General features: G+C 40.1%; 1 protein-coding gene and 1 non-coding gene across 4 annotated transcripts in view; one reads left to right on the top strand and one right to left on the bottom strand.

The window, feature by feature from the left end:
• KMT2C (lysine methyltransferase 2C) overlaps positions 1–24,816 on the top strand; it is a 263,902-nt gene that overhangs the window by 196,842 nt on the left and 42,244 nt on the right. The window contains exons 25-38 of one of the 3 annotated variants that reach the window (XM_081533535.1): positions 1,083–1,211; positions 2,982–3,101; positions 5,220–5,350; positions 7,899–8,079; positions 11,500–11,604; positions 11,924–11,971; positions 12,952–13,089; positions 13,266–13,298; positions 13,399–13,530; positions 18,345–18,477; positions 18,701–18,915; positions 20,765–20,838; positions 21,954–22,136; positions 22,506–24,383. In XM_081533535.1, the coding sequence (XP_081389661.1) occupies positions 1,083–1,211; positions 2,982–3,101; positions 5,220–5,350; positions 7,899–8,079; positions 11,500–11,604; positions 11,924–11,971; positions 12,952–13,089; positions 13,266–13,298; positions 13,399–13,530; positions 18,345–18,477; positions 18,701–18,915; positions 20,765–20,838; positions 21,954–22,136; positions 22,506–24,383 (3,500 nt within the window). The remainder of the gene's footprint in view (positions 1–1,082; positions 1,212–2,981; positions 3,102–5,219; positions 5,351–7,898; positions 8,080–11,499; positions 11,605–11,923; positions 11,972–12,951; positions 13,090–13,265; positions 13,299–13,398; positions 13,531–18,344; positions 18,478–18,700; positions 18,916–20,764; positions 20,839–21,953; positions 22,137–22,505; positions 24,384–24,816) is intronic. The other 2 variants (XM_081533536.1, XM_081533537.1) reach the window with 2 other exon arrangements.
• LOC145524986 (U6 spliceosomal RNA) lies at positions 24,605–24,710 on the bottom strand. Its single transcript, XR_014068008.1, has one exon. It is a non-coding gene; the product is annotated as a U6 spliceosomal RNA (small nuclear RNA).

Raw genomic sequence — 24,816 nt, 5'->3', positions numbered from 1 at the left:
CTGTGAAAAAGTTATTGAACACCTATTACGTATCATGCTAGGGATGCAGCTGTTAGTAAGAATCTTAATACCTGTTTTTAAGGAGAATATAGTCTAGCAAGGAAATGGACGTTAAGACAACCAATTCAAATGAAGCATAATGTTAACGTACAGGAGCATGTAACTGTGGGAATTCTCTAAGAAAGTGGGGTTATACTAAATCCTGAGAGATGGGTGGGTAGGGGCCGGCAGTGAGGAAGAGCGTGATGAGTGCTGCATTGGTGGGAGGGAGGTGAGGCTGGGGCGCTCCCAGGACGCTTTATGTGGGCCTTACAGTCTGAATCGCATTCTGAGGCTACTGGGCAGACATTAAAGGGTTTTTAGGCAGAAAATTGATAGGTATTTATAGAAAGATCATTTAGGCTGCAGTTTAAAGAACCGATTAGAGAGGAAGGTAAGCTTGGAGGCAAGGAGAGAGATAGGAGGGGAGGGAATTGCAGTAACTTGAGATTGGATTGAGATGACAGAAAAGTAAAATGCCTTTGAGAGATACTGAGGAGCCATGATGGTATGAAACAAAGAAATGAGGCATTGTCGAGACTGTCTCCCAGGAGTCTGGCTTCTGTAGGGTACATTTCTTTGCTCTTTAATGACAGGCAAATCCCGAGAAAGGGAGGAAGTTCATCTCAGATTAGTTCAATTTTATATGTAGAGTTTCCAGTAAGTAGGTAATATCTAATTACAGATTAGTCGCACCTCAGGAGAGTTCTAGGCTAGAGAGCCAGCCTTCGAGTCCTGGACCTGAAGACATGATTAAAAGCGAGGAGCGATAGGTTCGGTGCAGACTGATTTATAACTGTCCTCCCAGGCGCCCCCTCTGCCCCCTTCCTGAGCCTCGGGTCTCGTTCCCTGAGAATGGCGCACTGAGGAGCACACGTCTCCAGCCGCCGGGGGCCTTTCCCGTCTCTTTCTGTACTTGCCCTGTCAGTTGGGATGCGTGATTAGTGTGGCTCAGCAGCCACTTTGCTTTGTCTTTCCTCTTACATAGGAGCTGTACATTCAGTAGTTTTTTCAGTTCTATCTGTACATTTACTTTTTTCCAGAAGGAGAACTTATGGATTGTGATGGAAAATCAGAATCTAGTCCTGAACGAGAAGCTGTGGATGATGAAACTAAGGGGGTAGAAGGAACAGAGGGTGTCAAAAAGAGAAAAAGGAAACCGTACAGACCAGGTATAGTGCCTTAGCTGGACATTTGAGTTATAATCAAAACTTAGTTTAAGAAAAATATAATAGGGCTTCAATTATAATGAAATAATCAGGATGAACTATAACTTAACAACTCTCGAAACTAAAGCTTGTATGTATAGATGACAGAACTAAACTGTTTTAATACACTTTGTAGGTGATAAATGCCTTAGTGTGGGTATGTGACTAGTTCACAATGAAACATTATACGTTTCCCATGATGTGTTCACTTCCTAATATTTTTGTTTTTTAAATTTACTGCATTATTTTGTGCAGGAGTACCAGCCAGTAAGTGTACAATATAAAGGTGATATGACAGAGTTTTTAATGTTTCCTAGAATTTATAGTTTGGTTAATCATATGACTGTTAAGAACTCTTATTTCTTCTCTGCCTCAGGGGAGGGGAGAGAAAAGCTGTCTTGTTTGTCAAACTTTTTTTGCCTTAATGGAAAGAAACTATTGAAATATTCACAATACAGAACTTCTAGGCTCTTTTTAGGCAGTTTGCTTATGAAAATTTTTGCATTTTTTAAGCAAAAATTTTTAAAGTATATTTTTTAATTGGAGTATGATTGCTTTACAAGGTTGTATTAGTTTCTGCTGTGCAGCAGTTTGAATCAGCTGTAAGTATACATTGATATCCTCTCTCTGGAACCTCCATCCCACCCACCCTCTGCCGTGAGGTATACTGAATCAGTTCAGTCTTTATTCTTCTGATGGCTTCTATTTTATTGATAAGAATGATCTAAATACCTTTTGATGTGTAAGAAAAAACTTTGTGTTTGTTTTCTGCTAGATTTTCCTTCCAGATGGGTTACATCTGTAATTAATGCCTAGATGAGTTTCGTCCAATCCTCGTATGAAAATGATTTCATGTCTTTGTAATTATGAGGCTTATAAGGCACTTACTTTTTTAGACATGTCTGAATTCCTTCCAGGAACTTAAGAATTAAATGTTGAGGGTTTTTTTTTTCCTTTGTTCTTTATCTGCTTTACATGGAAGTAAGTCATCCATGTCAGGGACCCATTTGAGGGGCCCATTAGGTCACAAAGTATATTGTTAATGATAAAAGCTGTTAATGCTGCTGTATGTTAGGCACTAGTCTCAGCACTTTATATGTGTTCATTTATTTAGTGCTTATAACCTGCATATAGGAGATGCTGTACATTATCCCTGTTTTACCAGTGAGGGAACTGAAGCAGTGGAAAGTTAAGTAACTTGCCCAAAGTCTACCAGTAACCGGAATGGCGCAGTTTGGCTCCAGAGTCCGTCCCCTCACTGGAGCTACTGTGTGTCTCATCTCATGTCTTGAGCTCAACTAGGGGTACCTGGACACATTTCCCCAAAAGTCATGCTGATTTTCTTTGGGATCATCTAGTTTAGTTTGTATCATGTGTCTGTTCTCCCTCAGCTAACATACAAATAATTTGAATGATGATCTATGAGTTACTGACATGAAGGAAACAAGCATAATTTATTATAATGTTTACTTTGACATTGTTTAGAAGAAGTACATGCAGTCTTCTGTACTTCAATGAATTTTTATTCCTGTTTGGTTAGTAATAAGGTAACAGTAACTTTCTTATTTCCAAGCTCTTGTATTTTTCATTAAAATGAGGTTATTGATTTGAATTAGCCCATTTGAATTTGAGAGAGTCCTCACTTATAAGACTAAACATTTTCCTTGTGCTTCTGGATGAAATACAGGGAGAAGTTAGTTATTTACAGGATTCCCCAATTTCTGTGTTGGATAGGTATTGGTGGATTTATGGTGCGACAAAGAAGTCGAACTGGGCAAGGAAAAACCAAAAGATGTGTGATCAGAAAGGATTCCTCAGGCTCCATTTCTGAGCAGTTACCCAACAGAGATGATGGTATGGTCCTGATTTTGATTGATGTTACTGTCTTGTCTTGACATTCCCATTGAAAACAACTATTGGAAATAGTGCTACGGTTACCACTTTCTTAGCAATCTGTAAAGTGCCTGTGAAGTTCATATCTGCAGTATAATAGGTTTGATAAGAAAATTATTTAAACTCAAGAGATTATGTTGCTTTGAGATTTTTAACAAGTGTTTTTGTTGTTTTTTCCCCTCTGTTAAATATAAGCAGTTCAGGGTCTTGATCACATAGATACATTTGGTACTTTCTGGTCATCTCACAACAGGCCTTTCTTTGCCTGCCTTAGGTACTTGGGATAAAATCGGAAACTTTGTAGACCATGTATTTGAAAGTGATAGGGTACCCCAATAATTTATAACAAAATTGTATGCTGTTTTAGAAATGTATTTTCCAATTAATATTGTCATCTTTTCTTAGAGTTTCAAAGAAAGCTAAGTCATTGCTAAAGCCATAGCTTAAGAATTGGTTCTAATGAAGACTGCAATCCATATTGTCTTGATCTGTACATTTTCTGTATTTTAAATATTGTATATAGAATGTAAAGAAAAATGATATGTTTTTATTATGTTTTTTGAATAAAGTTTTTCCATTACATTTGTGGTAGGCGTTTGGCCTGTGAATTAATTTTTAAAAAATTGCTGTACATTTTTAAAAGGAAGCACTGTAATAGTTTTAAAGAAGTTTCTGATATTACTTAATGTGACTATAATAAGCCCCAATTAAGAAATGTGATGCATTCAGTGATACTATTTTTTGTATTTTCCATGTTTGTCTCCGTTGTCTTCTAAATAATTTTAGTTTCATCATTTAGTTCAGTGTTTTTCTTCATTTGTCATCCATTGAGTTTTTAATCTATTTCTTAACTACTTTTTAGATATTTTAACACTGTAGTTTCTTCTTAATAACTTACTCCTCGTAGTTTCAGTTGATTTAGAGTAAAATATTTTAAAACCTTTGCACATCAGATTCTACGCTGTGTATCTCCTGTACCCTGTCGCCTAGTACTTCACTGATTGTGTTTATTGTGTGAGATATACATACATATATATTAAAGAACAAAAAAAAATTTTTTAACTGTGAGCTTGTATTCTGTAGAGCATTCTCAGAATTTTTTGAGAACTGCATTGAAGGTTGGTTCCTTCAGAAAATATTTGTATTTGTTGCTGCCAGGAACATGAGGTTCTACTACCCCAGGACTCCTTTAAGCTAAGTATTTAGCTTAAAGATTTTTGGTCCACCTGTGTTATATAAATCCAGATTTCTTGCACATCAGGGCTGTATTGAGTTTATGAACTCTCAGGGAAGATGTTCATTTGTTTTGCCTTTCTCTCCAGCACCATATTATTCAGTGACAGTTTTCTCTGCCGTTGGGGTGGGGATGGTGGTGAGTGGTGAGTGAAGGACCAGGGAAATGGGAGGTGTGTTCCGTGTTCACCCAGCCCTGGGTCTGGAGTCTTTCTGGGTCCCCTCTTTGTACCAGGCACCTCAGGTTGGTCTCACCACCTTGGGAAGAGGCTGCAGGCTTTGTCTTCTATACCCCATTCCTCATAGTGCTCTGAAAACTGGAGTTCAAGGTCACTAGGTTTTAGCAGAATTTCAGAGAGCTTTATTTCATTCTTTGCTTATTTTTGTGGTTCCTGTTTGACCCTAATTTTTGGTCTTAGAGAATTCTATATTTTCTGGTTAGATTACTGGTAAATTAAAATTTGTTTAAAAGACTTTTGCTGGATAGTTCCAGTTAACTCTACCTAAAGGTTGGACCTGCTAAATTCCTTTTAGTTGTTTGTGAATAGCCATTTCTCCATACTCATTAGCATTGAGTATGTATTTTCCTTTTTTTTCATGAAATGAATTTTTACGATACTTGAAATTAACTTACTTGGAGATCTTTTTGTGAAAAATTTTATTTGTCAAGTCATTATGTATATGTTAGACAGCTGTATGTCAGTTATATCTCAATAGAACTGAAAGAATAAAGACAAAACTTGTCTGTGTATATGTTGGTAAGTTATCATTTATTATTAGTTACTTTGATGGGTTTATCTAAAAATTTTAAACACCACATATTTATAAGTGTGATTGTTGTTTCAGGCTGGAGTGAGCAGTTACCAGATACCTTAGTTGATGAAACTATTTCTGTTAATGAAAACACTGAAAAAATAAAGAAGAGATACCGAAAAAGGAAAAATAAGCTGGAAGAAATTTTCCCTGCCTATTTACAAGTAATATTTTGCTTTATATTATGTATTTGTTAATGAAAGAAATGTGAAGTGATGTCTCAAGTTTTGAAATATAGTTTTCTTGTTCTTGTCATCCTAAATGCTATTTTTACCTTCTAGGGGCCCTTAAAAATTACATTTATCCTTTTTGTGCTTGTATACTTCTCACAGAGTTCTTTTTTTATCCCAGTTTTTCACTTCTAAATTTCAGAAGACATATAAGAACTCTTTGGCTGGGAAAGGCTCATTCTTGCAAACCAGGCACACCTTTGTGCTCTGCAAACCCACGTCTGATGGACTCCCTTTGCCAGTGCTGGTTATAGTAATTATGTTCACTGAATGAAGATGATTTCTCACTAGCCAGAATTACAGCTTTTATAACACTTACCACTTTTAGGGGCTTCCCAGGTGGTAATAGTGGTAAAGAACTCACTTACCAGTGCAGGAGATATAAGAAACTTGGGTTTCATCCCTGGGTCAGGAAGATCCCCCGGAGGAGGGCATGGCAACCCACTCCAGTATTCTTGCCTGGAGAATCCCATGGACAGAGGAGCCTGGCGGGCTATAGTCCATAGAGTCACAAACATGACTGAAGCGACTTAGCACGCTTGCACCCATTCATTCTAGAAGTATGAAAACTGATCATTACATACTTTCACAAAAGAGCCTTTAAAAATAGTGGATTGGATTTCCTGATCACTGCTATAGTTGTAATCTTAATCTGGATTATTTCTTTTGGTGAACAAGTGTAATTCCCCTAGTGTTCATCAGTAATTTATAGCATTTTGACATGAAGGAAACTTGTAATGGTTCTGTTTCTTGGACAGCTTGTGATAGCAATTGTAATTTTTTTTTTTTTTCACTGCTTTTTGGAGTGGAGTGGGAAATATAGTGGATAGTGATGAAAATCCATGAGGAATTCATAAACAGTTTTTTTTCTAGTTTTTCTTTATTAATCACAGCAGTGTCAAGATAAGGTATAAATAATTGTGTAATCTACCCAGTAGAAATAGTTTTGTGGTCTGTTAATACCAGATGGTTGATAAATACCACTAAATTCATCATGAGCCATACAAAGAAACAATTTTTGCTAATGGTGTTCTCAGATCTCTCAGATTTATACTGAAGGCATTAAGTAGATAATCTATAAGGTTCCAAGATGCTTTTCTACTATTCAACATTTTTCCTAATGATAAAAGCATTGCTGGTATAAGAAGCAAGTCATCTCCTGCCCAGTGCTCTATCCTTGTGGGTTTTCAGAGTTTCATAGTGAAACAACTTGTTCATTTCAATAAAGTGAAAATTTCAAATCAAATATTCATCTCCTCTACCACACTTCACAGACCATCCTCCCTTATCCCTTTTCAAAAGTTAACTGCTTGGTATTTCTCCTTTGAGAACTTTTTAAATAATTTATTTTTGCACAATCTTAGTAGTCTTGGTTTGTATTTTATGTTTTGCTGGACATATCATTCAAATTGCTTTCATTTAATACTGTACTGTATTTTAGAGCTTTATTTTTGACAGCATAGTCCTACATCCTTTTCAAAAATCTATATATTTTACAGTATGCATGTTTATAATTTATTTAGTCATATGCTTTCTGACAAGCATTGAAGCTGTTTTCATTTGGGGATATAACTAAAAAATGATGCAGTGAACCTCTTTTGTTTATGTATCTTTGGCAAGAGTGTATTAAATGTGGGTAGTTACTGCAAAATTGCCCTCCTCTTTCCAGTCAGACCACATTATAGAAAATAAAATTTTGGAATAGAAATAAGTGAAGGGGGTCCCCAGTGCTTCCTATTGTTCTCTTTATTGATGCTGGAGAAGAGAGATCCTGGAGTTGCAAGGAGGCCAGGCTTGAAATCGTGGTCTCTACAATAAAGTATATTGAAATGGAGAAAAGTCAGCATGAGTAACTTAATAAAAAGCCAAGGCTTTTAATGGTGGTAAATTTTGTACACATAGTTTGTTTAAAAATGACTGTAAAAACACTCTTTCAGATTTATAGTGTGTGAAGTTTTTAATGTGGTTATATGCATCAGTAGGAGATTGCTAAATCTATCTGTGAAGTATACAAATATTAAAGTTGTAGATCAAACCCTTGAGCTAGCCTCTGCAGATCATCTATAAATGTTAGTAATATTCATGAAGTTTTAGTTTTTCTTATAATATGAATTAAGATACCATACTATTATAGATTTATCCATTTTTAAATTTCACTGTAGTCTAATCTGGGATTACCAAATTATTATACTGCGGTTGCTAAAAACATTTGACAGAATTGGGCAGTTTTATTTGGTTAATTTTACTTGATTCTAGTTAGAAAAACACGAAAAACCTTGCTTTTAAAGTAAGGAGAATTTATATAAAATAATTGACAGGCTATCTCTATTGTTTACATATTTCTATATTCAATTCTTGTATTGTTAAATACTAAGCTTTTCTGTTACTTCTGCCTTCTTATCAAAATGACAATTATCTGTATTCTCGTTTTGGAATTTTATAACTGAGTCGGCCGTTCCCATGTGTGCTTACCTTTGTCTAGGAAGCTTTCTTTGGAAAAGATCTTCTAGATACAACAAGACAAAGCAAACTAAGTTTAGATAATCTTTCAGAAGACACAACCCAGCTTTCTTATAAAACAAACACAAGCACCAATTTCTTGGATCCTTCCTTAGACCCACTACTTAGTTCATCCTCAACGCCAGCAAAACCTGGAGCTCACGGTATGTAGAGTAAATGACAAGATTTTTTTTTTTTTAATCGCATTACATTCATCTTCCTTTTAGTCAAACCTTTGAAATGCTTATAAAAATTACCTTTATTGAAATATAACTTGCATTCAGTAAATGCAGCTATTTTTTAAGTGGACCAGGTCTGTATGATTTAGCAAATAAATTCATCTTTGTTACTACCATGAAATCAACTCTTGCAAGTTGTAAAGGAAAATGCTTGGTTTGTAGTTGACTAAGGGTGACATATGGGAGTGTAATGAGGCCATGGTTGGTGAGTTACAATAATCTTCAACTTACGGTGTTTTTCCAAATTAATTATATAGCCCCAAGAAATTCCAAAGAAGAAAAAAAGAATACTGTAGTTGGAAGCTGTCTTACCCATTGTGTTAATATAACGTGGAATATATTGCCTTGGGAAAAGGAAATGGCAACCCACTCCAGTATTCTTGCCTGAAGAATCCCTTGGACAGAGGAGCCTGGTGGGCTGCTGTCCATAGGGTCACACAGAGTCAGACACAGCTGAAGCGACTTAGCATGCATGCATGCATTGGAGAAGGAAATGGCAACCCTCTCCAGTATTCTTGCCTGGAGAATCCCAGGGACAGAGGAGTCTGGCGGGCTGCCGTTTGTGGGGTTGCACAGAGTCGGGGTTGCACGACTGAAGCGACTTAGCAGCAGCAGCAGCAGCATATTGTTCTCACTGCTGACAGTTTAGGCCATCAACCTTTGTTGATGGAGGGAAGCCGTCTGGACCATCACAAGATATTCAGCAGCATCTCTATCCTCACGATGTCGTGATAATCAAAAATGTCTCCAGATATTGCCAAATGTCCCCTGCAAACCTAGTCCTCTATTGAGACTCTAGACACAGGGGATATGGGGACTGCTCAGAATCAGAGAAAGATATGAGAACTTAATGTGTATTAAGTAATATTAACACCAGCAAGGCTCTCAGAGTTTAACTAGCTTGGTATCACATAGTTTTTCTTCCACAATGTTGAGTTGCAGCTTCATTAACTTGGCATTATCCTGGATTGAAATACTTAACTTCTTGAAATAATTAGAAGCAGTCTTGCTCCTGTTATTGGAAAGCACACATTCATCGTGAGACTAAAGGCCGTACTCTTTGTTTAGTGTTAGCAGGTCATTTTACTTTTACTTTAGTTCTGTTTTTTTGAGTATTTTCCTGCTCTCATCCACATCAGTATGTTGTTAAAATAATGTACAGTGAAAGACTTGTCAGTGTTTCAAAGGATGTCTTACTATGTGAAGGAAGCCTTGTAAAAATCTTGACTAGCCATTTAAAGGCTTTCGTAGAAGTAAGTTGCCCTTGAGTTTTTGTAAGAAAGAGAACTGGGGTTGGACAGGAGATACTGTGACAGGAAAGAGATTGATATATACCATTTTTCATTCCTGTTTCCTTTATTTGAAGTCATTTTCCTAAAAAAATTGGTGAAGAGAGAATGGCTTAGTGATAAAGCCAAAATGTGGAGGACTAGAGTAACACACATGTCAGAAGCTGGTTGAATGTCATGTGCTGTACAGTTGAACCACTCTTTTGCCTTTATGATGGGGAATTGAAAAATAATAGCTTCCTTTTAAAAAAATGTTATTCCATATATCCCATCACATCAGTTTTAATAATTTGTTAAGATATAAAACCATCAGGTAGAGGAGAACTTTTAAAACACGGTCTTTTAAAAAACACTGATTATTATTTGTGTAGTAGAATTCCATTGGTTTAAGTGGCTTTATTTATATGTGTTTTGTTTATGGTTTGTGACTTGTGGGATCTTAGTTCCCTGACCAGGGATTGAACCCACGCCCCCTGCAGTGGAAGTGTGGAGTCTCAACTGCTGGGCTGTGAGGGAAAACCCTCCACCGATTTAAAAGAAACAAGCATGCAAACCGTTACCTTGAAACAGTTACCCCCGATTTTTTTTTTCTTTCAAGGATACTGTTGTCTAGAGAGTATATTGTTGAAATACTTCTATTTTTTAAAAACTTTACAAATGTTTGGGCATACAAAATTTACGGTGGCTTTCAGTTTGAAAAATTGTATTTTTATGTATGTGTGAATTCTGTCTGATATGTTTAATGGGACAAGACTGATGTTTTATAGAAATACTTGGTCTAGAATCTGGAGAATTTTATGTCTTTTTTTTTTTTTTTTTAAGTAAAAACAGTCAAAAACGGATTCAAAATTTCTGATATTCCTTAAGTGACTAAAAAGGTCGCTAAAGGTAGCCTAAATATTCTCCTACTTGATTAGGCCAGAAACCCTTGTAGTTTTCCCTGGCTCTTGATTGTCTCACTTCCTGCATCTCACGCACCCACAAGTTTGTCTCTGCCTTCAGATGCCATCCCACACCAGCAGCTGCCTACCTCAGCCTCTGTCCGCTGTGTGCAGGCGGGCACCACCTCTCACTGGGACTGGGGCCGCCCCTGCTCCCTGATCCAGCTCCAGTCTCCCAACATGCCTTACCATCCTCCACCCTGGTCCGCTCTGCCCCTGGCAGCCAGTGTGTTCCCTTTAAGACATAACGCGTACCTTCTTCTAGCAACCTTTCAGCAGTTTCCCGTTTTACAGATGACCCTGGAACAACGGGTTTGAACTGCGAGAGTCCCCTTAGATGCGAGGCTTTTTCTCTCATACGTACAGCAGTCCTGGGATCTCTGCTTGGCTGAATCTGCAGGTGTACAAATGAGGCTAGAGAGGGCTGAGTGCAGGTCATATTTGGATTTTTGAGTACGGGGAGGATTGGCGGCCCCCACCATGTTGTTCTTGATCCTTTTTTCCTCATTGTTTATTTTTATAGCACTTCTACTGGTGTCATTTATTTACTGTCTGACTCCCTCTGAAAGAGGAAGCTCTGGAGGATCTGCACTGTGTTGCTCCCTTCTCTACTCTAATGGCTGGACCAGTGCCTGTTAGCTTCCTCCATAGACATAATTCTGTGGATGCTCAAATACCTTCTTGAGTAAATGAGTGCATTAATAAGTGTTCAGAGTAAAGCTGGAAGTAGGCATTTTACTCGATGGTATCTGCTTTATACTTTACAAGGAACTTTAAACAGTAGGTTTGTCTTTAATATTTATCTTCTATTGTGTTTTCTAGATGTCGTATTTAGAGGTGCCTTTTTCTAAATGGTTTTTCTTTTTTTGCTTTGTTATAGCATTCTATTTCACTTTTATTGCCTATGGGTTTTAATTTTAAGATTTATTTCATTGTTAATATACAGTAGTCACAAAAACAAAAGTCTTAATTTTTAATGTTTTGTTAATGATTCTAGCACTTACCTCAGTATCTACTAGATTCTCAATATTTGGTAAATGGTTGAATGAATTAGTTTTTAGAATTCAATGTCTAGGGAAATGTTGACACTTTGAAAATATACTTACTATACTTAGGTCCCGCTGATGACCCCTTAGCTGACATTTCCGAAGTCTTAAACACAGATGATGACATTCTTGGAATAATTTCAGATGACCTTGCAAAATCAGTTGATCATTCAGGTACATTTGCCCAGTGTCTATTTTATGATGTGAGTGAGAGGTGTATGTGTGTGTGTGAAACAAGCGTAGTCATTGAAATGTAAAAAAAGTTTTTTTCTTTCTTTGACATCGTCAGACTCATCATTTTATTTGATCTGCCTTGACTTTCCTGCTTTAAGAGGGGAAATAGCACATTAGTAATTTCTGTTGTCTTTTTAATTGCATCAGATCTAAGACTTTTTGCCTTAGAGTCCTGTTGTACCTCGTTTCTTCTTTTGTTTGAGCCCCCACTTCCTGCTCCTGTGGTAATCATCCATTTTATTTGGTTTGGGTCTTGTAGGTCTTGATTTATGCACTTTCCAGGTTGAGAGCTCACCTTGTGCATTTGGTAAGAAACAGCAATGGATGATGGCTGCCTAGAAGTAGTTTTGTTTTTTTTTAGTAGTGATTTCAGCTGAAACAACTTGTAGGTGCATGTGTGCTTGTTATAGTCCTACTTTGTCACTAATCCAGCTTTGTTTTCTCTTTGTGTGCGCAGCTAAAGCATGGTACACCTGTGCTGTGCTTTGGGTGACTTTCTCTGTAGTGTTCTTTCTTTCTTTCTTTTTTTATGAATGGTTTTATTCTTGTTAGAAAGTAATCTGTAGTATTACCCAAACATTATATTAATAGTTCCTAGTATAAGCTCAAATAAGAGGAGATGAATTTTCACTGGTTGATAGTAGTAATATTGAGGAAGTGTGAAACCACTTTTAAATGTTACTCTTGCTTAAAAACCAGTTTATGTAAGATACAGCATGTTATAAACATAATCTGCATCTTGTTTTTGACTACAGAATATTTCAGAAGTAAGATCTGTAGTTGGAATTGTTCACCAGAGGATGATTTTTACTAAGCATTAAGAGTTTTTGAGCTTTCCATTAATTAGTGTTAAATTTGATTGTTTTACAACCTGCATATGATAGTTGACCCATGTGTTTGAAACCACAATTTTCTAAGTTTGAGTTAAAAGTATATTGAACATTATATATTGATTCTTCTTAGAGACCCCTAACTTCATAATATGGTGCTTTTTTGTGTGTGGAAATCAGCAATTTAGAACTGGAGATGTTCTTTTGTTTCTGAGGAAATGTATCTGCGTTGACTAAACCATAACTTTTTTAGCAGAACCTGAGTTTACAAATATATTGTGCCTAATTCTTACTGATTGACTCCCAGGATTGATTTAAGATTCTGGATTAATTCAGAATTACAGGCTTTCCATTGCTCTGTTTTAATCCTGTTGTTTATTAACGCAGGTAAATAGTGTAATGCGTTTCGTGTGTGTTCAGAATTCACTTTCCTAATATACACACCTTGCTCCTCTAGCTGGAATAGACGTTGGTCCGGGTGCTGATGACCCTTCGTCTCTGCCTCAGCCAAGTGTGGGTCAGAGTTCACGGCCTCTGAGTGAAGAGCAGCTGGATGGCATCCTCAGCCCTGAACTTGACAAGATGGTCACAGACGGTAAAGCATTTGCCCTCCATCTGGGCTTTCTAAAGACACGCAGAAATGTAATAGGATCTTCAAAGATGTCTGCATGCCAATTAACTCTATTCTGATCATTCTGTGACAAATACTACATTGCATCCAGATATTGACATGGTGGTTGTTAATATTTCCATCTCTTTATTTTATCCTAGGAGCAATTCTCAGCAAGTTGTATAAAATCCCAGGTATTTGTGTTCTGATTCTTTTGTTGATGGAAATAGCACCCCCTGTGGTCTGGCTCTCGTAGTCTTCTAACCGTGCTGTCATTGTCATCGTGTCTCCTAGAGCTCGGGGGCAAGGACGTGGAAGACTTGTTTACAGCGGTGCTCAGTCCTGCCGCCGCGCAGCCGCCCCCGCCCCCTGCGCCCCAGCTGCTGCCTGTGCATGGCCAGGGTACGTCGCCTCTAGACAAGTGTCGTAAGTACGGCCCTGCCGCGTGTGCCCCTAGGCCACCACGCACGCAGACCTGGCGGGAGAGGGTCCTCTCTTGTGGTGATGGGATAGGACCAGCCTCTGAATTCCTCTCAGTCACACCCCCGCCTCCCCGCCATTCTCTGGAACTCAGCGACTCACTTTATGGTCAGAATTCTTTTGCCCACTTCACTGGCAGTGCCCCTGTTAGTGCCCGCCTCCTTCCCTGCCCCCAGTCCTGGTCCCACGTCACCTTTCCTCAGTCATTCCCACAGAAATGTCCCAAGAACTGCTCAGCCCTTACTGGCTGTCTTGGACTCATCCATCTGGTCTGAGTCTCAGTCACTCCCTGCATGGTCAGCAAGTCACCACGCCCACACTCCCCCTGGGCTTTCCATTTGTAGCGTGTGATGCAAATATAAATGCCTGTTTGGGACATTAAGGGTTTCCCTATAGATTGTGAGCTCCTGGAAGGCTAGAGTCACAGCTGTCTTCGTTGTATACCTGCCAGAGAACATGGCCTCAGTAAATTCTTGCACAGTAAATCAGTGCCCTTTCTACCACTGTCGACTGAAATTCCTATTTCTGTGGAAATTTGCCTATTTTGTTTAACACACTTTCTTCTACCTATTTGTAACTAGTTGCAGAACAAATTTCAGCCTTTCCTTTCTCCCTCTTTCTGAAGAGCTGAAATCTGATAGGCTAGGATCAGAATTTTGTGAGCATAGGTAAGGAGATACTGCTTCAGACTGTTTTCTTGATAATTTGAGTATTGGGTCCTCTCTCTGAATCCTGTTGTCACTGCTTCATGATTCTAAACTGAATGATTTATAATGATGCTTTTATAAGCTCATACACTGTATTTGTGTAAGTGCCGAAAAGTGCAGATAATTTAATGTTACCTTTGCCACCAATTTTGTGTATACATGAAAATTTCTATAAGGCACATAATTGAAATGTTTTAGTTTCTGCCAGTTTAGCCGCTTAACATCAATTTACCATGATGTTTGCTAGACCAAATGTGATGTACATTTGGATCAAACAGATTCATAAATGCTTCTTGACATAATTGTTCCCACACGCTTTCTTAATGATTAAGAACTCTTCCGTGTTTCTCTTCTCAGCATATGAAAATAAAAGCAACTGTCTCCAAGTTTTCTGAAACTAGAAGTATTTCAGAAATCACATCAGTTGACGCTGTATTCCTTTATAAACAGGCTTTATGATCATTGTTTAAACCATTTCAATGTGCAGTCTCATGTTTAATACGACCCTGAAGCTGAGGGAGGTTGATGTTTACTTCTAGGGGAGGTGGGTTTTGGCTAGGTGCTTACGTGTAACTCAGAGATGAGTAAGGCTGCCTACCTACCAGAGTTTATAATTGTAGTATTGTAGACTTTCAGGTAGAAAACTAATTTATATTATCGTTGATGTTGTTCAGTCGCTCCGTCGTGTCTCTTGGCAACCCCATGGGCTGTAGCATGCCAGACTTCCTTGTCCTTCAGTATCTCCTAGAGTTTGCTCAAACTCATGTCCATTATAGTGAGCATAATTCAAGCAGAGCTGTAGAGTCTCTGAGATTTCAGCATTTGTGTTTGAAAGAATAATAACTTAGGGATAAAACACGGGCAGATCACATGCAGGGAGACACGTGCATATTTAGGAATGACATCTCTGATACTTCCCAGAGCAAAGGAGGAGAGGTAAAATGGGCAGTGTTTAAGGAGGCCAAATTAGAAAATGCAACATTGGGGCTAGATTTTGTCTGGACAGCTAGGCACTGGCAGTTGGTATTTTTTCCTCCAGCCTTTGGAGATCTCACACCAGTGAAATGATCTGATGAGTCACATGTTTTGGCAAAGTAGCTCTGGGATTAATATTGGAAGTGGATTTGGGATGGGAGGAGTTGTATACTAATGAGTTTATTTCAGTTGGGACTGAATGAAAAATTGGGTTCATGTGAATATATCTGCAGTAGTAACTGAAAGGAGGAAAGGGATTTGATAGACAGTGATGTTAGCATAAGTAGAATTGTGCTACCAATTGGATGTGCGATGTGAGGAGAAAGGAAGGAAGCTGAACTGGACTATATATATGTTAGGCTGGCCTAGAAGATAATCAGTCATGCTGTAAACTTGAAACATGGAACAAAGGAGAGAGAGACAGAATGTGTGTGTGTTGTAGAGGAGAGAGGTGGAGATGTAGTGAACTTAGTTTTAGGCCATTTTTACTTTGTTACAAATGAGCATATACATTGTTCTGACTTACAGGGATTTGCAGTTGTTCAAAGCTGTAGATAAAAACTTAGGACTAGTCTGTGTAGTGATCAGAAGGGTAAGATTTCTTAAGAGAATATGCTTCAGTAGAATGTAGAATCTTGAACTCTTTTTAATTAAGTGTGATAAATTATATGCTTAACAACTGGTTTATATTAGTATACAGTTGCATGCTCCTTTTCTTTCCCTCTTTCGGGGGTGAAAGTGAAACACAGAGATGGAGACACTGAGTGAGAGGTGTAGGATCTTAGCAGTGACACTCATTAAACAAGTCATAAGGCCGAGAAGAAGAAAAGATGTTGTGTTCTTTCACTGGATAAGACAAGACTGTTGTGATCCTTAGTGGAGGAGCGGAGAGGAGGGCAGAGCCTGATGTGCTGACAGTTGCACAGAAGGTCAGAAAGGGGAGAAGGAAAATTTCAGGAAGACTGAGACAGAGGAACTTGAAATCACTTTAAGTGGAGGTTACATGAAGTAACTTTTCGATCAATTTTTATCTGCGCTTTGAAAAAGATACTAGTATGACCAGGGATGGTAAACTTGAGAGGTGCAGGATAGTGGGTGGAGACCACCTCCTAATTAAAATCATGATAAAGGAAGAATGCTTTGCATTTATTTATGTGTACAGCAACAACAGGCTGTTTAATTTCTCTGGGTCTTTTTTTTTTTTTCCCGCATAAATGGAGCTACACATAATAACCCATTCCATGGAGTCCCTGTGAGGACCAGCGAGTTAATTAACGCATGTAAAGCTTTTAGTACAGGGCCAGGCTAATAGGTAATAGCTGCTGTTGTTACGTGAGCTCCCAGCATGGTTGTGTTGCGGGCACAGTCGGCAGTGCTGTGCGGTGTCATGGGACTGCTCACGTTCTCAGGACCACGAAGGTAGCTCTGGTTTAGCCTAATTACATGAAAGACACTTGATATTTTTCAGTGAAATACATTGCTTAGTGGAACCTCCTTTTCTCTTAAGGTGAAAATAGAGGTAGCATTCTGCTTGGCATGAATGCAGAAAACTGGCTTCTTAATCTAATCCTTGGAGTGAATTTAGGTGTCCCCAGACACTTGCTGTTGTGGAGTCCCAAACCAGTGGGCCCAGCCCTGCCGTTCTGCAGGAGCCCTAACCTGATGTCGGGTGTTTCCAGGACCAGTGTCCTTGAGACAGAGCCTGAAGATCTGTGGGCATTAAGCCCCAGCGTCCTCAGACAGGAACTTGAGAGTTTTAATGGAGGTTCTGGTTTAGCTGGCCAGACATTCTATGGTGCAGCGTGTGTTGTGGGCAAGGCACTTCTGGTTATTTTTCTTTCTAACAGTTTGGCAAATGATCAGGTTTGGAGTGCTCTGTCGTTGTACCAGGGGTGCCAAGAAGTAGCTAACCTCATGACTGATTTTCATTTGCATAACTAACTGGTGATACAGGTGTGGATCTCCTGTATCACAACACAACTCAGTGTTGTTCTGAGTGTTACAATTATCAGTAGAGGCCGTGTATTTATTACTTGAAAGTGTGTCTCTAAGTTGGAGGGGTTTTCTCCCCCTCTTGCAGTTTTATTGAGAGATAATGGACATACAGCTCTCTATAGTTTCAGGTATATAGCATAACAGTTTACCTTACATCATGAAATGATTACCACTGTAAGTTTATGGAAGGGATTTTTGAAAATACACCCAAAAAGTTGTTTGTGTGTGTGTGTATTTTGTCTAGAAAACTGCTTGGCTAAGGACAGTTGACTTATTTCCAAATAGTTTAGGAAAACAGACAGTCACAATAAGGGTTGGAGTTCTGTGTTTGTGGAGAGTTTGGGGAAATACAAGGTGGTCTTATTATGGTTTGCCTAATGTCTGTGAGGAAAGAAGATGTGAAGGTGCTGGAATGTGAGTTAAAATGGACTTGGTGACTGAAACTCTAAGTAATGAAAATTAGGTTAAAAACAAATTATACATTTTTAACAGTAATCATCTAATTTATAATGGTAGGTGAAATATTGCTTGTTCCAAACTACTTTAGAGATACAGTGCCAATTTAAGAATGGTAGGTGGGGTTTCTATTTGTATATGGAATATCTGTTCATAAATTTTGAGTGAAGAGGATTTGATAAAACTTAGCATTTCTTGAGATTGATTTTTTTTTTCTTAGAGCTCACATGTGCTGCATACTTACTGCATAGTAGGCACTGTGCTGAAAACTGCACATGTAGTATGCCAGTTACATTACAGAATACCTTCATTTTATATAGAAACAGTGATTGAGTCTGCTTCTCACAAGTAGCAGAATGAAGATTCAAGCCCAGGGTGTCAGACTCCAAAGCACATGCTACTCCCATCGTACCATGATGAAGTAAACAGAATTATAGAGAAATATAGAGAAATATTTCAGAATTTTATAGCCAAAAGTCACTCTTGAAGCAATATTTTACAGTATAATATTGGGGGGGAAATTCTACTTTTAAGTAGTATTACAAATTTTTATTTAGGAATATTTCTGCTGCTTTTTAATTATTTTTGAATAATATGCAAACCAAATCACTGCTTTCTTCTTTGAAGATGTCTTTTCACGGATGCCACTCATGAACGGCCTCATTGGACCCAGTCCTCACCTCCCGCACAATTCTTTACCTCCCGGAAGTGGACTGGGAACTTTGTCTACCGTAGCGCAATCCCCCTATGCTGATGCCAGGTATTTAAAAGCCTTGACTTTATACGGAAACATAAATCATTTCTGTTATATAGATGTTTATCAGTCTGAGTTTCTGTGCCCAGTGTTAGTGTCTTAAAATCATCGTGATCTTTGCTAAAACCCATCAAACATTATAGTTATGGATTTGATGAAAGTGTACTTGACCGTAGTACTTAGAAAGCTATTCTGTGTTTTTGAAGTAATGTCGTTTATCATTTGGCAGGGATAAAAATCTGGCGTTTAATCCAATGGCCGGTGATCCTGCCAACTCATGGATGTCGTCGGCTCCGCCTGTAGAGGCGGAGAATGACACGATGTCAAACGCGCAGAGGAGCACTCTCAAGTGGGAGAAGGAGGAGGCCCTGGGCGAGATGGCGACAGTAGCTCCAGTTCTCTACACAAACATCAACTTCCCCAGCCTGAAGGAGGAGTTCCCGGGTAAGTCCTGGGGGTGTCCCCGCTTCCCGTGTGACCGGCTTTCCCACACGGGAGCTGACGGGCTGTTGGGTTTCTGTTCCCCTGCACTAGAGGGCCCGGAATCACCGTCAGTTCCTACCTAGTGTGGCCCTGCACAACGTGAAGATCCCCTAGATACCCAGAGACGTCTTGCGTTTTCTCCGTCCTAAGCCCTGTACCCATTTGCATATTTCCTCAGAGTTAATTTCATTTAATGAAATGATTCTAGCTCTTAGCAGTCTTCTTAAATACATGGAAGTCAGTATTGTGTTACATGCGTAGTTCTAAAAAAAAAAAAATTCCTAGAACAGAAACTAACTTTATTATCTAATCAGAGGTATTAAGTTAGGCTAAATTAGACCCAGGTCTACGTATTATTCACATGGAAGCTAACTCATTATTTCCCCTTCTCCCCAACTGTCCAACCTGTTTGAAAAAAGCAGATGGTGCAGTGTTAGCATTTTTTGAAAATTCTTATTAACTGAAGGAGGAAACATTTGGATTAACGAAATGTCACTGACAGAATATTTGTAAGCAAATGCTGATTTATTATCTTGAGTTAATGTTGCAAGACAAACCAGGATTTGTAAAGGTCATTTAAGCTCTGTCTTGAAATAGTTTCCCAGCTGTCAACATAACGGTGCTTTTAAATTGCTAGAAGGGTACCTAGGAGTGGATTTTCTTATGGATGATCCCTATCTTTTATGTGCCTTTTCGGTTTGGATGCCTTGTAGTACTTTATTCATCATGTATAGAAATAAATGCTACCTTATCTAACAATAGAAATCAGTGGTTTAATGTTAAAGCAATATACACATTCTTCAAGTATTTTTTTTTAATCACACTTCTTTTGCTGCTTAGAAAGGTCTGTTAAGTCACTTAAAACTATCAGTGTAAATTATCCTTAGATTGAGCTTTAGGTTTTCTTTTTTAAAAGTAATTTATTTCCTTTAATAGATGTACTGTGTGATTCAAGAACTCATGAAATATCGTGTTACGGCTGTTGGCCTCTCAGCTGATGGCCTTTGTCACTGGCTTTGTTGAAGCTCTCTTTTTCTAAATATGGACAGAACCGTTTGTACATGTGTTGCTGACTGTTGATCTCACCCAGACTTCAATTTAGGTCCTGTCCTAACACACGTTGAAATCACTGCTTTTTCCTGTCTTTGTTGTGAGCAAATACTGATGCTTATTTTTAATACTGGTTGCTTCCTTTTGGTCAACGTGATAGACTTGTCTCATGTATAGATGTTTTCCAAAACTTTTAGCTTTGGTTCTGGTAGCATCTTACATAGTTGAGGGAATTTGTTATATTTGGCTCAGCTTTATCTTGGCTGCTTAGAACTTTGATGTAAAACCTTCAGCTCTGCAGGTGAGACTGTTAGTGAGGCAGCGCCGCACTCGGAAGTATGATGGGCCTGTTGTGTGCCAGGGACTCAGTAGTGAACAGAGAACTAAATACAGGAAGCTCCAGCACTCTGGCTCCCTGATGCGGAGAGCTGACTCATTGGAAAAGACCCTGATTCTGGGAAGGATTGGGGGCAGGAGGAGAAGGGGACGGCAGAGGATGAGATGGCTGGATGGCATCACCGACTCAATGGACATGGGTTTGGGTAAACTCTGGGAGTTGGTGATGGACAGGGAGGCCTGGCGTGCTGCGATTCATGGGGTCGCAAAGAGTCGGGCACGACTGAGCGACTGAACTGAACTGATGTCACTTAAGAAAATATGGACAAGACAGATTTAACCATTAGTAGTTTATGAACCGTTTTATTAAGACACGTCATTATTGTGGCTCTGTAAGTGTGTGTGCTGTGTGCTTTTGTTGCAGACTGGACGACTAGAGTGAAGCAAATCGCCAAGCTGTGGAGAAAAGCGAGCTCGCAGGAGAGAGCACCATATGTGGTATTTACACATCTACCTCAACCTGACTCTCACTGTCTTAGTTTAATAAAAAAATTTCCATTGCAGAAAAAACCTATGTTGAAGACTTGTACAACTAATAACCAGCTTTGGTTTATAGTGATTTCCTCACTCATGATGTCTTAATAGAGAGGGTGACATTTTCACAAGCTGGTGAACAGAACCAGTGTGTTGAAGATTGAAGTCACTTATTCTGAGAGCATAGCTAATTCATTTCACCTTTAAATTGTTTTATCTCTTCAAAAAAGTACTAAATTTTCTGACTACATTAATGTGCCTCAGTTATTACCACAATAAGCCCTTTTTGTATTAAGTTTAGGAGAGAATCTTTGTGTATCTTACAAGAGACATATCTGGACACTTTGAAGGAGTTTTTGAAATATGGACTTTGCCAGGAATTATTAGTGTGTTTTATAAGATTCACCGTTCAGATGGTGAATTATTTTCTCCCAAAGAGCCAAGTTAAGATTGTCAACAGGATCCATATCTTTGCTTTCATTTTAAAGCATTTTAATTTTGAAAAATATGCAGCTACTTTCTACTCTGATCTTCAGCATATGTACTGTCAGTGATATTGACTGCTTGGATAAAGCAAAACTTTTCTGTTTTGGGGGGATGTGTTGATGATTCTTAGTTTTGTTTTCCCTTGACCGGCAGAGGTAATAGCAGGGTATTTTTAATGTTTCTCAGTGGTGGGCTTTTTATTTGTTTATTTTTGAATGTTAAGCTTCAGATTCCTGATTTTAGATTTGGAGAATTGATTTGGTATTCTCCTTTTCTGTAAATTGAGAGAGGTATTAATCTTTGCATTTTTGAGGAGTTTGTTACCAGAATTAGGATTGAAAAATGTTAGATGACACCGGGGTTCTCTAACCTTGTTCAGATAGAGAGAGGGAAACAAGTCTTCACTGGAAACATGCCTCATAAAAGGGGGAGTTGGGGCAGTGTTGGATCTTTTCATGTCAGAGGCTGTAAGTTTTCAAGGATAATATTTCAACTATTTAACCTGAGATTTTCTTGCTTTGGTATGATAAAGTTTGTCATAGATTTTCTAATTTTAACATATACTGAGAGAGAATCATCTTCTTTTTTCAAAGCAAAAAGCCAGAGATAACAGAGCTGCTTTACGCATTAATAAAGTACAGATGTCAAATGATTCCATGAAAAGGCAGCAACAGCAAGACAGCATTGATCCCAGCTCTCGCATCGATTCGGATCTTTTTAAAGATCCACTAAAGCAAAGAGAATCGGAACATGAACAGGAATGGAAGTTCAGACAGGTGTGTGTCTTTTGGGTTTATTTTTTAAGTTGGTTTTTTGGTTTTTGAGAAAAGAGCTATTTATGTCATCGTTTCAGATACAGTTCTTTCTAGGATATAAAAATCTGATTAAAAATAGGCTTTCCTGTTTTCAGTAAAATACATTTATGTTGACTTTGGGAAGTTTTCATAAATATTATAAACGATATACTTCTGTGGCCCTTAGGTATGCTGTGGTGATTAACTGTCCCCCCTCTTTTAGGAATTTGTAATTTGACAGGAGCAGTCTGGAAACTGATGACAGCAGACACACTTTCTGTTGCCCCCACCTCACCCCACGGTGGGGCTATATTCTTCCTTAAACATAGGCTTGCTTTCCTGTTTCAACAGCAAATGCGTCAGAAAAGCAAGCAGCAGGCTAAGATCGAAGCCACGCAGAAGCTGGAGCAGGTGAAGAGCGAGCAGCAGCAGCAGCAGCAACAGCAGTTCGGCTCTCAGCCGGCGATGGGCCAGTCCGGCTCAGACACGCCCAGTAGTGGGATCCAGAGCCCCCTGACCCCGCAGCCTGGCAATGGAAGTCTGTCTCCCGCCCAGTCATTCCACAAGGACCTGTTTACGAAGCCGCTGCCCAGCACCCCCACTCCCGCCTCCTCAGATGATGTGTTTGTGAAACCACAAGCTCCCCCCCCTCCCCCGGCGCCCTCGCGGCTGTCCGTGCAGGAGAGTCTGTCTCAGGTTCAGCCTTCTCAGCCCCCGTCTCCACAGGTGTTTTCTGCTGGATCATCTAATTCCCGACCACCGTCTCCAATGGACCCTTACGCGAAAATGGTGGGTACCCCACGGCCGCCTCCCGGGGGCCACGGCTTTCCCAGAAGAAACTCCGTGCTGGCGGAGAGCTGTGGGCCACTGGCGTCGGGCTCCAGGCCGCCTCAGATGGGCGAGGCCACGGCAAACCGGCCGTCCCCGGTCCGAGAGACGTGTACTGCCTCCGCAGCAGGCAGTGACCCCTACGCAAAGCCGCCGGACACCCCTCGGCCTGTGATGACAGAGCCATTTCCCAAGCCCCTCGGCCTGCCCCGGTCTCCTGCCGTTTCTGAGCAGACCTCACAAGGCCCTCTCGCCCCTGGCACCACCAGTGACCACTTCCCCAAACCATCTCCTCGGGCAGATGCGTTTCAGAGACAGCGGATCCCTGACCCATATGCTCGACCCCTGTTAACACCTGCTCCTCTTGACAGTGGTCCCGGCCCTTTTAAAGCTCCGATGCAGCCCCCTCCTCCCTCCCAGGATCCTTACGGGCCAGTGTCCCAGGCACCAAGGCGATTGTCCATCGACCCTTATGAAAGGCCTGCATTGACACCACGACCGGTAGACAGCTTTTCTCATAACCAGTCCAGTGATCCCTATAGTCAGCCTCCCCTCACCCCACATCCGGCAATGAATGAATCTTTCTCCCATCCCTCGAGGGCTTTTTCCCAGCCCGGACCCATATCAAGGCCAACATCTCAGGACCCGTATTCCCAGCCTCCAGGAACTCCACGACCTGTTGTAGATTCCTATTCCCAGCCCCCAGGAACCTCTCGCTCCAACCCAGACCCCTATTCTCAACCTCCTGGAACTCCCCGTCCCACCACGATGGATCCGTATAGTCAGCAGCCGCCAACCCCACGGCCGTCTGCACAAGCAGACTTGTTTTCTACATCTGCAGCCAGTCAGAGGCTTTCTGACCCATATGCTCATCCTCCTGGAACACCAAGACCTGGGATGTCTGTTCCTTACTCTCAAACACCAGCAGCACCACGGCCAAGGATTTCAGAGGGTTTTACTAGGTCCTCGACAAGACCGGCCCTCATGCCGAATCAGGATCCTTTCCTGCAAGCACATAACCGAGGAGCAGCCTTACCGGGCCCTTTGGTAAGGCCGCCTGATGCTTGTTCCCAGACTCCCAGGCCGCCTGGTCCTGGTCTTACAGACACTTTTAGCCGTGTTTCCCCGTCTGCTCCCCGTGACCCCTACGATCAGCCTCCCATGACTCCGAGACCGCAGCCTGATGCTTTTGGAACAAGTCAGGTTGCCCATGATGTTGCTGATCAGCCACGGCCTGGATCTGAGGGGAGCTTTGGGGCGCCTTCCAACGCGCCCATGACTCCACAAGGCCAGCAGTTCTCCGGCGTCTCCCAGCTTCCCGGACCCATACCCACCTCAGGGGTCACCGACACGCAGAGCACTGTCAACATGTCCCAGGCTGATACAGAGAAATTGAGACAGGTAAACAGCTTGAATCTTCTCAGTTGTCTTAAGTGTTTTATTTGAGAAAGCTGTTTGATCAAGTAACTTATATACAGATGTTAAAGCTAATCTTTTCAGTAGAATTTGTCATATTGCAAAGAAGAAAAGTGAAATTGGTAGAATCAACACCAGTGAATTGGACTGATTCTTTTATCTAATTTCAGTCTTCATGAGTTTGTAGGGGGTTCTTTTTTTTTAAAAAAAATATGGAACACTTCACGAATTTGCGTGTCATCCTTGCGCAGGGGCCATGCTAATCTTCTCTGTATCGTTCCAATTTTAGTATATGTGCTGCCAAGCGAGCACGGATTCTTAAATATGAAAGCTTCAGTTCTGTGGTGGTTATATGGAAAGGAAAAGGACCCAAATCATGTTTATTTTTTTACAACCTGTTGACTGATAAGTGTAACTC

Source organism: Giraffa tippelskirchi, chromosome 10 (assembly GCF_054371585.1).
Source record: "Giraffa tippelskirchi isolate mGirTip1 chromosome 10, T2T-mGirTip1v1.2.pri, whole genome shotgun sequence".
Taxonomy (NCBI): Eukaryota; Metazoa; Chordata; class Mammalia; order Artiodactyla; family Giraffidae; genus Giraffa; species Giraffa tippelskirchi.
Note: the sequence above shows the minus strand (reverse complement) of the source record. Positions and strands in the feature narration are given on the sequence as shown.